The 13975-nt window shown below is 33.8% G+C and overlaps 2 protein-coding genes across 2 annotated transcripts; both read left to right on the top strand.

The window, feature by feature from the left end:
- Positions 1–2396: 2396 nt before the first annotated feature.
- On the top strand, positions 2397–3411 carry LOC149247812 (DEAD-box ATP-dependent RNA helicase 20-like). Its single transcript, XM_089455940.1, has 3 exons — positions 2397–2526; positions 2630–2856; positions 3243–3411. The coding sequence occupies exons 2-3, from the start codon at positions 2655–2657 to the stop codon at positions 3398–3400; spliced, it is 360 nt and encodes a 119-aa protein (XP_089312066.1). The 5' UTR covers positions 2397–2526; positions 2630–2654; the 3' UTR covers positions 3401–3411.
- Positions 3412–4031: 620 nt separating this feature from the next.
- LOC149247811 (DNA polymerase delta catalytic subunit-like) lies at positions 4032–8735 on the top strand. The gene is made up of 11 exons (XM_089445766.1): positions 4032–4152; positions 4331–4444; positions 4695–4809; positions 4948–5120; positions 6898–6969; positions 7175–7249; positions 7397–7486; positions 7621–7781; positions 8050–8123; positions 8240–8327; positions 8508–8735. The coding sequence occupies exons 1-11, from the start codon at positions 4081–4083 to the stop codon at positions 8593–8595; spliced, it is 1122 nt and encodes a 373-aa protein (XP_089301892.1). The 5' UTR covers positions 4032–4080; the 3' UTR covers positions 8596–8735.
- Positions 8736–13975: the final 5240 nt, after the last annotated feature.

Below are 13975 nucleotides of genomic sequence, written 5' to 3'. Positions count from 1 at the left end.
TTTAGAATATCTAGATGGAGGGTGGTTCAATCACTAAACACAATAGTGGCTGGTAACCGAGGGACTTGACTGGGTTTAAACCTGTGACCTATGGCCTTTTTGTCAACAACATGCCTTGGGTGTATATTTCAACCAATTGAGCTAATGCTTGGGGCTTGCCTCTCTATCTATTATCAATATATGTGGTTTTATTGACTTGAGATGGGAGAAAGCACCGAGGAGGGGAGCTTGGGACATGACCCTTTTTCTTATTGTATTACCAACTGCTGACATTTCTGATGCTATGAATTGTCATTGCCTATCTTGCCCCACAATGAGGAGCTGCAGTAATGGCTCTTTTGGCATTGCCAGGTACTGACATTTCTGATATTATCAACTGCAACTTGATATTTTTCCCTACAATTAGGAGCTGCTTGGTATTCCTTTTGACATCATAAGGACAATCCATATTTGCTAAATATTTTTTTTGTGTTTATTCTGAATGTTTGATCTTCTTGTTCTATCTAGTCAAGCTCCACGTTCAACGCCACAATCTTTAGTTTTAATTGAATTAATCTCTTCACTGTCTCATTCTGCATTAGATGCATCATGCATTAGAAGAATTTTTTTAATGTAGTGATGAAAGGTTTTGCATCTTAACAGATCTCCACACTTTCATGTTTTGTATGAGCTATGCAAATTCAACTAAGTTGTTTAGCTGTAAAAGATGGATCAGTCTTGTATGACCTTTTTGTTCTTTGTTTTCAAAGTTCTGATATGTTTATAGCCTGTACTGAAGCACAAGAAGGGAGCTGAAATCAACCAGTCTGTTCAATCACTTTAACTGCAGAGGCCTTCTAGGGCTTTCTGTGATAATTTTAGCTTTGCATTATTATGGAAGGCACGATTCCTACATCCACATGTTGCAGTAACTGGATGTCTATTCTCATGGTTTTTGGTGGTGTACCCCAAATTACATGAATTTAAGCCAGTCAGTTTGTAATCCCGAGTGAAATGAGGACAGGTGTACACCAGCAATTCCAATAGTGAATATCTCGAGGAGACCCTTGTTTGCCTTCATGCTTGTACAGAAGTTTTGCATAGTGCGCACATAGTTTCTGACTTATGTATTTGCTACTAAATTTTCTTTTTCAACTTGTCCTTCCTGAAGGTAAATAAAGCCTTTGGGAAAAGGAAAATAATGGCAGCACGACTGTCCACTCTTTTGTTACACACTACTTATAGTTTAATAGTGAGTTCTTTAAATTTCAAAAAGCTCTGATTATTGAATTATTCTATTAAGTGTACCTCTGATCACACGGGCCAATAGTGTATTTAATGTTGTAATTCAGGTTTTGGAAGATTGGTCTTTAGTTGCACAATAAGAATTAAGGTCCTCTTATGGTCCATTTTTATGAGAAACTTTGTATGATTTTAGAGGTTTGTGATATGTTGTACTGTAGCATCCATCCATGTTCAAGTTGTTCGCGTTAAATCCTAATCCATGTTTTGTGTAGTCTAGTTATCTGCTTGATTCTGTTTTATCTAGCCTCTCCTTTGGTTGCTTTTCCTCCATTCTGCATTGATATACATTATTTTGCACATATCTTACCCCATTGTCACCTTAAATGGAGTGGGAAACTATTCTCAAAATGGGATGTGTATCAGATAATAAGAATAGCAGTTATAAAATTCCAGGAAACAAGGCGTGCGTCTATTCAATTAGTGATAGTATAATTAGCATATTGTGTGTATTCAATTAGTGTTATCAAGCTGGCTAGTCTTATACTCTACGTACAAGCTTTCAGTTATGTAACAGGTTTGAACCAATGCTATTATTTATGGTAAGTGAATCCAATCAATTTACATGGTGTTTCTTTGAACAAATGCTATTATTTACGGTAAGTGAATCCAATCAATTTACATGGTTAAGTCACTCTTAAACTATAACCAGTAGTTACACATCCTCTTTGTTGTTTATAACGAAGTTGGGATAAGTCACTCTTAAACTATAACCAGTAGTTACACATCCTCTTTGTTGTTTATAACGAAGTTGGGATTGTCTAGAAATGCCCAAACGAAGTGAATGATAAAAGAATAATTGAAGTCGAAATGGGTTTTTATAGGAATCAAGAGGGTTGTTATAGGAATTAAGACCATGATAGCTACTAATACCCATCCAGAAACCAACTATTTGACGAAGGGTTTACAAGAAAAAGTTAAAGAGTCTCACTCTAGATCTGGGAATATACTCTAGATCTGGGAATATTGAAGATTCTTCCGAAACTCCATGGTCAACTCCGGTTTCTTTTCTACAAGTCTGCATGTAATAAAACTGAGCTCTGCTTTTCTTGGGTGGCAAGTGATGGTCTCTGTTATTTTTGCAACTTTATTATTATTGGAGTCTATTGGAGGTTTTCCAATTTCTGCTAAAGCTGTATGAATTTTTATGTCTTTCTAGGTAATAATTGGCTCACAAGAACTCAAGGCAAACCATGCTATTGAGCAAATTGTGGAGATTGTTTCTGAACATGAGAAGTATACAAGGTGCAGTTTATCCTTCCTAGGTGCTGTTTATAGTATATACTGACTATCGTTTTGCTTTTTAGCTGTGCAAATGCACCCATGAATTAAGACATTTCTCTTTCAGGTTAATACATCTCTTAGAGGAGATCATGGATGGTAGCCGCTTGCTTATCTTTTTGGAAACTAAAAAAGGTTGTGACCAAGTTACTAGGAAACTTCGTATGGATGGATGGCCAGCACTATCAATTCATGGAGATAAAAGCCAAGCTGAGAGAGACTGGATCTTATCAGAATTTAAGGCTGGAAAGAGCCCTATTATGACTGCTACCGATGTTGCTGCACGAGGCTTGGGTATGTAGAAATTGATGTATTAAAGAATCGAAAGTTCACTTTTTGTACACCAGAATGTTTACAAGGTTGTTTTTTATTACCTATTCACGGTTCATCTCTTTATTTTTTAGAATAGAGGAGGTTGATTATAGGATCAGCTATGTAGATTCCAAACTTCTTGCCTTTAGCTCCAGGAGCTGAATTGACATGTTATTGGGGATTAGAACTGAAATTATTTGATATTTTCAGTGGGCTGATCGTTACAAGTTGGGTGCAGAAATAATGCATTGATTGAAATTTAGGGGGTTGATTTTTTCAAGTTGGGGATTCTGGGCTGCTAGTGGTTATTCCGAAGCATGGATTGTAGCTTGGCGGTGGTTGAATACAACTCCTATGTTTGATGGCAGGGAACCTCGTTGCCGCCGCCATTGCTCTGGTCCAAATTTATGGAGCTGGCTTTCTAGTGCAACCTGATTGGCTTTTGCAGCATGTGACCTTTCTCCCATACGTGGCAGATTTTGCTGTAGTCTACTGTCAGATGGCAAGCCTTTCTTGGACTGTGTAATAGGAATTGCATTATTGAAGCATGGTTTCTTATTTCATGGTTATTGTTCTATGCTTTTGTCTTGCATATGGACATTTCATTAGGGCCATACCTATATCACCCAATTGGATCTACTTGGGAAACATAGAAAGCCAATACTATTAAATCAGGCCTGTAGTCTGAGAGTTCATTTATGCATAAGGTATATTCTTATGTTGGGTGCAGGGATAGAATATACTACATCTATTGCCAAATATAACATTTTTCTTCTTAGTAATAGAGAGAGATGACCTATTTTCCATCTGGTGATCGTTATTGGTGCTTCTTTTACTTACAAGATAGAGATGCTTGCAGTCCTCTCTTATTCTATATATGCATGTATCAGCCATTCACATTGATTATTTTTGGGCATCAATTATATCCATGTAATTCTTTTCTTCCTCCTGGCATAATGTTTTGGGTATGAACTGTAATTGACAATCTTGTACAAATAAGATCGAGTTCTTGAATTGCATTAATTAGTCATGTGTACTTGTACAACTAAGATGATATGCTTAGGCCCTCTTATTATATTTTGATTACAAGTCCAGTTTGATCTTTTGACACATTCTCTGTTCCATCAGACAATATCGATTTTACATATTGTTTTAAAATTTCATATCATTAATCATCTCATTTTTTTCCACCTGTCAGGCCGTCAAATGATAGAGCATACAAAGAGGCTAGTTGAAGAAAGGTTCACAATAGTTGGTGGTTACCAATACAATGCTGAGGTAGGCTATTATTTAGCAACTAAAGGCATTTGTAACCTTTGAACTGGATCAGTAATGACAGGAAGTACACTTGTTGTATTGGTGATAGTCCAAGTTCTTGAAATCATAATGGGTGATCTGATCCTAACCAAGATTTCTATTGTAAAGCTTGATATTATATTTTTATATTTGAATCTAGGTTGTATATGGAGATACAGATTCAGTTATGATACAGTCTGGTGTACCAAATATAGAAGAGGCCATGACGCTAGGGAGGGAAGCCTCAAATTATATTAGTGGTACATTTACAAAGGTACAGTGTCAAGAATTTTAAATATCCGTGAAGCCTCTAGAGTTGTTAATGATGTTTTTGTAGGGATGAATGTTTTAATATCACCTTTCTTTTTAAAACTAATCTTCTTTTGACATTCCACTTCCATGAGATCTTTGTAAATATGCACAGGACAAGATGATCAGTTATGCTTTTCTGTGGCTTATCTGCATCTGTTTGGTGCATCTTTGGCATCTAATCAGTGCGTTATTTAACATATGCTTTTATGCAGCCTATTAAACTAGAATTTGAAAAAATATACTACCCATACTTGTTGATCAGCAAGAAAAGATATGCTGGGTTGTTGTGGACAAAGCCAGATGCTTATGACAAAATGGATACTAAAGGTGACAAACCTGATCTTTTTGTTTCAAAGACAGGCCTTAGTGTTTGTGAAGGCTCAAAATGCTCTTAGAAAAATAATTTATTTGATGCCTTCTTAATTATTAAATATTCCTGATCTTTTAAATATTCCATATCAACAGGCATTGAAACAGTGCGAAGGGACAATTGCCTGCTGGTGAAGAACTTGGTTACAGAGTGCCTTCACAAAATACTCATTGATCGTGACATACCTGGTGCAGTGCAGTATGTCAAGAACACTATTTCTGACTTGTTAATGAACATAATGGATTTGTCACTTTTGGTGATAACTAAGGTGAGAACAATGAATCCTTCTGCATGTTTATGACCAAATTTGTTTGACCATTTGTTACTTTTGAAATGGAGAAAATATGATAAGGGGGAAGAGGAGATTTACATTGCGAGCAAGTCACTTATTACATATTCCTGGTTTCAAGTGTTAGAAATATATACTATATACCTACTTCGGGACATTTCACATGATTTTACAACTTTTAACTTTACTTGAATTCTCATAAAATCGTGAATTTTTCAAATAGCTCTTTAACTTATCTGCATCCATTTAGATTATTATTCTTTTGATATACATGTAATTACATTTGGCTTTGGAAAATGAACCTAATTTACATTGTATGCCGTTTTCTTCATTATATATATATGAATTTGAGGTCTTCGTTTTTACAGATTTGAAAGGCTGTCAAGGAGGTCATGACTGCTTAGGTACAGAAGGTGTGCTTCGAGTAAGCCTGGGCTGCTTTGTATCCAATTTTAAAATTTATATGCCTTACAAGTTGTTTGGCTTTTAAACACGTTGGATACTAGATTCTAATTTTGTGTCATGAGCTTTTTAAGTTTGAAGTGGCATCATGTCTTTCACAGAAGGTAAATCCGGATCAGTATCAAGGTTTGAATTTTCATGCAGAACTAACCACCCATTGGTTACAAACCAGATTATTTTTGGGGGCTTTAACATGCAAGTGGCCTTGGCAATTTTCAAATGCATAACCATGGCAAAATAACTTACATAAAATCATATTCGCATATTGATGCCATTTGACTATAAGTGGCACATGCGTCTTGGGCACTTCATGCGATGTCAAGCACGTTATTTTCCCCAATAGTATTGGACCATAGCGATAGGCCTCTGGAGTCTGAACTGTTTACCTTAACATCACCTCAGATATTTTATTTCGCTATGTTTCTTACAACAGTTGGAACTACGAAGTTGCATGAATGTCATGATTCGTGACATTCAGGATGGTGGCCCTTGAAGAGCCTTATGTGGATTGCTCTGATGGTGATCCCCTTTTTTATTCCATCTGCTTTTATTCAATTCTATGGTGAGTTTACTTAAAATGATTCTTAGCAATCTATTTCAATACCAAATCTGGTTCAAATTACCAATTTTTACTCTGTTTCTACTTAAATTAGACAGGTTTCATGACTTTGTGGCAAATTGCAATTAGACATAACAATTTTCCAAACATGGACTTCATAAAATGGCATATCATAAACTAACGTCTTTGTAACTATTGATGCAGGTGAAGTTGCTAGACTTGGTGCCGGGTATGCATCTCTTCTTTCATTTTTTTGGATACAATGTGCCTTTTAAGTACACAAACAATCTGCTTGGATAAATTAACTTCTGGAGAATCAATTTTACATTTGCTGATTTGTAGAAAATAGTTGATGACAAATCCAGGGGTGGGGGTTGGTGATATTTTCACGCAATGTTTCACTAGTTCAGTGATATCTAACAGATCCCCCGTACAACAATCACCTATGTCATCAAAATGTCTCCCTACATTCTGTACTTGGAAGGGATTCAATCAATATTTACTGCTAGCAATGGGAGGAAGAAGTGTCAAGGGAGGCTCTTATACAATTGAAGAGAATCAAAACATGACAATATATAATATATCTGCATTTTTAATATCATCCTGAGAAAAATTGATTACTGTTTAGCTGTGGTAGAAACAGATGTTTGCAGGTCATATCCTTTATCAAGGCTATCAGCATATTCTTAAGGGCATTTTTGTTTGCTTGTGCTAACAATCTCTTTGTTGAGTCAGGGTCTGACAAAGACTGGAGATGACTATGCAGTCAAGGCAGCACACGTGGAACTAGCCGAGTGCATGCGGAAGGTAAATACTGGAAATAACTTCTCAGAAAAAGTATAATGAATGGTGCAATGCCTTCTGGTTCCATTTCAATCCTATCTCTCTATTTTTGTTATTGCAGTGCATCTAAAGACTCTTGTAATATTTTGCTTTTTATTGACAATGAGTCCATTGTTGGATTTTTTAAATTGATGTCGTGTTTTAAAGCCAAGTTGCCCCTGGTTTATAGAGGGATGCTGCAACTACTCCAACTGTGGGTGATTGTGTTCCATATGTCATCATAAAGGCTGCAAAAGGTGCCAAGGTAATAATTAACCCCTTCTGTGCTCAGCATAAGTCTCGATATTGTACTAAAAAATGGTTATTATAATTATTTCGTTATGTTTTATTTGGAGGCATAATTCACAGAGGGATTATGGATATAATGACTAATGTGCTTACTTGGGCTCAGGCATATGAGAAATCTGAGGATCCAATTTACGTACTGGAGAATAACATCCCTATTGATCCACAATGTTATCTGGAGAATCAACTGAGCAAGGTGAAAGACCAAAGCATCATCACTTGCAGTTTATGCTCTTTTTGAAAATTTCACCAGTGTTTCAAATATATCTTGATAGATAGTAATTCTTTCCAGCTAAGTGTTTTTTATTAGTGCCTGTTTTTGCTCTGTAGCCACTGTTGAGAATATTTGAGCCCATTTTGAAGAATGCAAGCAAGGAGCTTCTTCATGGTAGTCACACACGAGCAGTTTCCATATCAACTCCTTCAAATAGTGGAATTATGAAATTTGCCAAGAAACAACTCAGTTGTATTGGTTGTAAAACACCTATCAGGTATTTAGTTAATACAAGTAGAGGGTGTCCTGCATGTGGTTTCCTTGCTTATAGTAGTGCACAATTGAGAGTAACTATTATTTCAGTTTGGCGCTTTAGAAAGCTACTAGGGTTCATCTTTTTGATGTGGAAAAATCTACGAGGTTGCATGATTCCATGCCTACTCTCCTTGTAAGAAGCTGTCTAGATTTCTTATAATAAGAATGTCTGGTTAGGTTGCTTCATACTGAAATTCATGATGTTACCTCATTTCGTGTTGCCATTGCAGCAAAGAAGATCAGACACTTTGTTCACATTGCAAAGGAAGAGAAGCAGAATTGTATCAGAAAACAGTTGCAAATGGTAAGCTGGTATTCTAATACCATTACTCTTTATTTGGAGAATTTAAAGTAGGCCTTGTGTCTATTGTTCTCACCTAGATTTTCTATCATATGACACTAATATTTGATCAATGTCAGTGAGGGAATTAGAAATGCTCTTTGGTAAACTATGGACACAATGTCAGTGGTGCCAAGGCTCTCTGCACCAAGATGTTCTTTGCACAAGGTTTTTGAATGCTATATTTCAAGTATTACATTTTCATAACATGATTTAAATTTACATTATGGATGTATTTTGTAACATTTGTGTGATCATGCATTTGTTTTTAATTAATAGGATGTTTTTTTTAATTTTTACAATTACTATCTCTTTTATACTTACATTGATGTCCTATCCTTATTGCAGTCATGACTGCCCAATATTTTATCGTAGGAAGAAAGCTCAGAAAGACCTAACTGAAGCAGAGGTGCAACTAGAGCGCTGGCAGTTTTGAGGATGCTGCCTGTGTAGCTTGTAATTTTTTGTATTATCAAATATTTTTGTTTTCCTGAATTTTCTCTGGTGTATGTTTCTCTGATTTAATGGACCAGGGAATTTATTTGGTCCCTGAATCAGGATGAGCATGGTTTATTTATTGTATAGTAATTGTCAAGTCCTTGTTATTTAATGTTAACCAGTTCGATATATCTTTTCTCCTTGCAAATGAGATAGAGAAAAAGTCAAAATAGATACATACTTCCCAAGGCACACCCTATAAATGCAATGTGCACGCATATCCCAAATTTTAGGAGAGCACACACTATAAAACATAGATCTGCAGGCTTACATATGTATATCCAGACATGCATATAGTTGAATGGATGGATGGATGGATAGGTAGATAGAGATGGATACACAGATAGATTGGCAGGAGCATTGCAACTACAGTGTTCACTACTAAAATGACTGGAAATAACATGACAGATTTTACAGTTTTATTATTCGAAGAGTATCTTCTACGTTTAAACAGTATCATTGAGAGTGAACACTGCAAGGATGCATATGATGGATTGAGGATAGTGGAACTCAAGTTTAGATCACCATATCTGCGATGCGCTGACTTTGAAGTTATTTCATTGGCTGTCATGCGACTGTTGATTAAGTACGCTTATAATACCGGTTTTGCATATGGGAAATTTACCATTGGTTATGTGATTAAAGTCCCTACAGGGGATCTTTCATTTACCGTCACTAAAACAACTATTTCTTTAAATGATTCTCATGGGAATGTTGTTCCAAACATGGATGTCTTTAACATGATCATGAAAGTGGTAATGAAAGCTGCCGAGGATTATGAAAAGGAAGTTATCTCAGGGTTATTCCTTCGCTTGTATATTTCAGGGATGCAGGACAAGGAGGTCACTCTTAGCGAGGATGAAATTAATTCCCAACTTAGGGAATTAATTAATTCCGGCATAGTGGGTGGAGAACCACAAGCAGTGAAATCTATGGTTAGGAAACCTCATTATCCCAATTATGTAACGACACTCCCAGCTAGGCGTAAGGACATGAAACCTTTCATTGTTGCCGATACGGAGACTATTCTCGTCAATGATGTTCATGTCCCTTACGCAGCCGGTTACTTAATTGTATACCCTGGTGATGATATTGCAGCCATGCCTGATTATGCAACTCAAATCTTTTTCAGTGAGGATTCTGCCTTCATCATGCCTGAATTTGAAGAAAGAAGTCATAACATGTTGTCACAATTTCTAATGCACTTAGGTTTGGTTGCTGAGAGAAGGAATATTAACACTGTTTACTTCCATAACTTATCTCGGTTCGATGGTATTTTATTGCTGAAGTATTATGCTTCTCATGAAGTATTTTGAGCAGATTTATTTTTTTTTAAATAATTTTTGGCAGGAGCAAATCCGAGACAATAGTTTGAGCAGATTTATTTTTTTTAAATAATTTTTTTTATTGTCTCTAGAGAGACAATAGTTTGAATTATGGACATTTATTTTTTTTTAAATAATTTTTTATATTGTCTCTAGAGAGACAATAGTTTGAATTATGGACATTTTTTTTTTTTTAAAGAGACAATAGTTTGAATTATGGACATTTTTTTTTTTTAAATAATTTTTTTTATTGTCTCTAGAGAGACAATAGTTTGAATTATGGACATTTATTTTTTTTTAAATAAATTTTTATATTGTCTCTAGAGAGACAATAGTTTGAATTATGGAATTGTCTCTAACAAGACAAAAATTTAATTCTCTAAAGAGACACAAATGAAATTGTCTCTAGAGAGACAAATCAAATTGTCTTTATAGAGACAATAATAATATGTGTTCTATATTGTCTTTATAGAGACAATTTTTTGAGACATTATATTTTGAGACACCCGCTTAGAGACAATATTTAAGACAATACACAAGTTTCATTTTGTCTTAAGTTAAGACAATTGACTCAAATATTGTCTTAAAACCCCTTTACATGTAGTAGTGGGTGGCCCATCTCTTTGTCTAGCAGCATAGTACTCGAATCTCCCATTCTAAGCAGATTTCCATTGATTGAAATCTTTTCGCACTTGGAAAAACTAGTAACTCTGTTGTCCAGATCGTCGCTAGAGAAAAATATGCCTTTATTCTTCATCCCCATCCTTAGTTGGTAACCTCTTTGAGAATTCCTTACAGAACCATTTCCTCTGGATTGTTTCTTTATCCATGCAGCGATATCTTTCGAATCAGTACTCCTGAGAGCCACCAAAATCACCCTCACAACAGCGATTTCCACAGTGCACACGTCCTCTTTCTAAAAGCAACAGCGATTTGATCACCACGATTTTCTACACACTCAAAATCGGGCCGAATGAAACGGAACCCCAGATGCTCTGATGATAGCAACTGCAGGTCTCTAGGTCAGCCCTCATTCAATGGCCAACAATCAAGATAATTGAGCCTCCAGCTGGAATGATAACGTCGATATTAAGGGAGCCAACAAAATAACACACACAATCACACAGGTTTACACTAATAATAAAAGACAAGCACACATTAAGCTACCAATAATTTAATTCTCAATTATTCTCACATCTTTCGCATTTTCCTGGCTTTCTCATAATGTAATCAAGCCAGCCCAGGCTTTGATATCATGTTAAAAAAAAGAGAAGAGATTAAAAAGAGATTTTGCACCGTACAAATTAAACATTGATATATTTATTGATAACAAAAGTTATGTATGAGATACAAATTATTGGCTTCCACAAATAATTTAGATTATAACTATAATTCATACATTCGACATAACCACATTTAGATTGATTACTTATGACTTTTAATAAAAACTGCCACATTTAGATTGATTACTTGTGACTCTTAATAAAAACTGCACATGCTATAGGAACATTTATTCTTATGTTAGTGAACCTTAACCCACACAACTCTTTAAGCCCCGGCCAATTCACTCTATAATTGTTATGATAGAGAATTTTAATTAATGTTGGTGTATAAATACTAAAGAATTTAAGTATTGAGGGGCTTTAGCAGTGTATTATATTGAATATTATTTTTTGGGATTCAACTGCGTTAAGAAAGTTATTCATTTATGACCGTTATTATAAGAGGTAATGATAATTTACTAATTTTTCATGATTTTTTAATAGTCTACTTAACACTCTCATAGAAATGGTCATAGATAAATTACTTTTTTAAAACAGTAAAATCCCAAAAAATAATATCTACTTAAAAAAATTATTAACCAAATAAAAAAACCTTGCACTCATAATCCTACCAAAAACCAATAAAATTAGTGTCATCATACAATCGCCTATTAAGACATCAATGTCATATATAAGCTTGATCATACTGTAAGGATCAATCTAAGAAAATCTAACCCCTTTTTTTATCATAAATAGATCAATTTAAAAAAAAATGAAATATGTGTAAATTGAAGATGCAGACATTTAAAGTTGACTTCATTACTTGTTTAGAATTTGCAATCGAACCTTTTCATACCATAAATTGAATGCTTCAGTTTATGCTGATTATTATATTAATTGTTGTAGGCTTTTATATTTAAACTTGAATTTGTTCCACTCCCATTAAATGTACAATGCACAAAAGTTGAGATCTACATGAAAATGCCTATTAAATGTACTCACAATTTTTTTATTTTCTTTAACGAAGCAATAAGAAAATAAAACCATGGTTTGGGTTAATCGTCTAAGAGCATTTGCCAATTCGGGAAAATATCGCCACTATATTATTACAATTCATCTTTTTCTAGTATTTTCTTGTAATGAGTCGTATCAAAATGCGTGCTTCTCAAATCTTGTAATCTTTTCTTATATTTATCTTATCGATACATATTGTTTATTTAGTTTTCTTTAAATTAAATTAAATTAATTTTTTATTTTTTATTATTAAAAAAATTTAAGATTTATATATTTAAATTTTGAAAATTAAATAAAATTTAATTTTGTATTATTTAATTAAGGCTATAAAAATATATTTATTCATTCAATAATTACTAACACAACCATACTAATAAATATGGTTTATATCTATATATATATTACCATCATCATTATTAATTATGGTTATAATCATTATTATTAATTAATATTGCTAATTAAATTTAATATCATTATTAATTAATTAAGTATTATTAAATAAAAAAAATAGTATTGTTAATTAATTAAATATTAATATTAATAATAATAATATTATTATTAATTCATTTTTAAATAAACCCTAATTAATTAATTAAACCCCAACTTTATAAAAATTATAAATCTAAAAACCTCATAAATCCTAGGATTAATATTATAAACCCAAAAGACTTATAAATACTAGGATTAATATCATTGTTTTGAGGCTTCTGCAATTAGTACTTTGTGTGTAGGTTACTTCCGGAGTTCTCGCATCCATGATTATTTGAATCCACATTTCGAGCCATCCACCGTGGCTCATCATCATGATAGATCAGTAAGTGTGTAAGACAGATCTCTTTGGAATCGCTAAATAGAGTTGAGCGATGTAATGGGAATGGAAGCTGACCCTGTCATAATGAAAATGATTTTTAATTATTTTCAATTTATGATAGGGCGAGCTTCCATTCCCATTACATCCCTCAACTCTATTTAGCCATTCCAAAGAGATCTGTCTTACACACTTATTGATTTATCCTGATAATGAGCCACGGTGGACGGCTCGAAACGTCGATTCAAACAATCATGGATGCGAGAACTCCGAAAGTAAACTACACACAAGGATCAATATCATAAACTTTATGAATAATATTATATCCTAGGAATATGAACCCTTATATTAATATTATAAACCCTAGGATTAATATTATGAACCCTTAGATTAATAAATCCAAGATATTGATATTATAAATCTAAGGGACTCATAAACCCCAGGATAAATATTATAAACCCAAAAAACTAATAAACCCTAGGATTAATATTATAAATCCTATGAATAATATTATACCCTACGAATATGAAGCTTTAGATAAATAGAGCCAGGGGATTAGTATTATAAATCCAAAGGGCTAATAAACCCAAGGGATTAATACTAATCCCTTGTTTATTAGTCCTTTGGGTTTATAATATCAATATATTGACTCTATATATCTAAGGGTTCATATTGTTGGGATATAATATTTTTTATAGGGTTAAAATATTAATCATATGGTTTAATCCCTTGGGTTTTTAATATTAATTCCTAGGGTCTTCAATATTACTCTGTTGGATTTAAAATTAATCCCAAGGTTTAATGTTATTCCCTTATGTTTAAAATCCTTTGGGTTTTTAATATTAATCCATTGGGTTTATTAATCTCTTGGGCTTATAATATTAATCACAAAGTTTATGAAATTAATTT

This window comes from Pinus tabuliformis, chromosome 7, assembly GCF_031772625.1.
Source record: "Pinus tabuliformis cultivar Carrire ecotype Pingquan chromosome 7, CPIR1, whole genome shotgun sequence".
Taxonomy (NCBI): domain Eukaryota; kingdom Viridiplantae; phylum Streptophyta; class Pinopsida; order Pinales; family Pinaceae; genus Pinus; species Pinus tabuliformis.
Note: the sequence above shows the minus strand (reverse complement) of the source record. Positions and strands in the feature narration are given on the sequence as shown.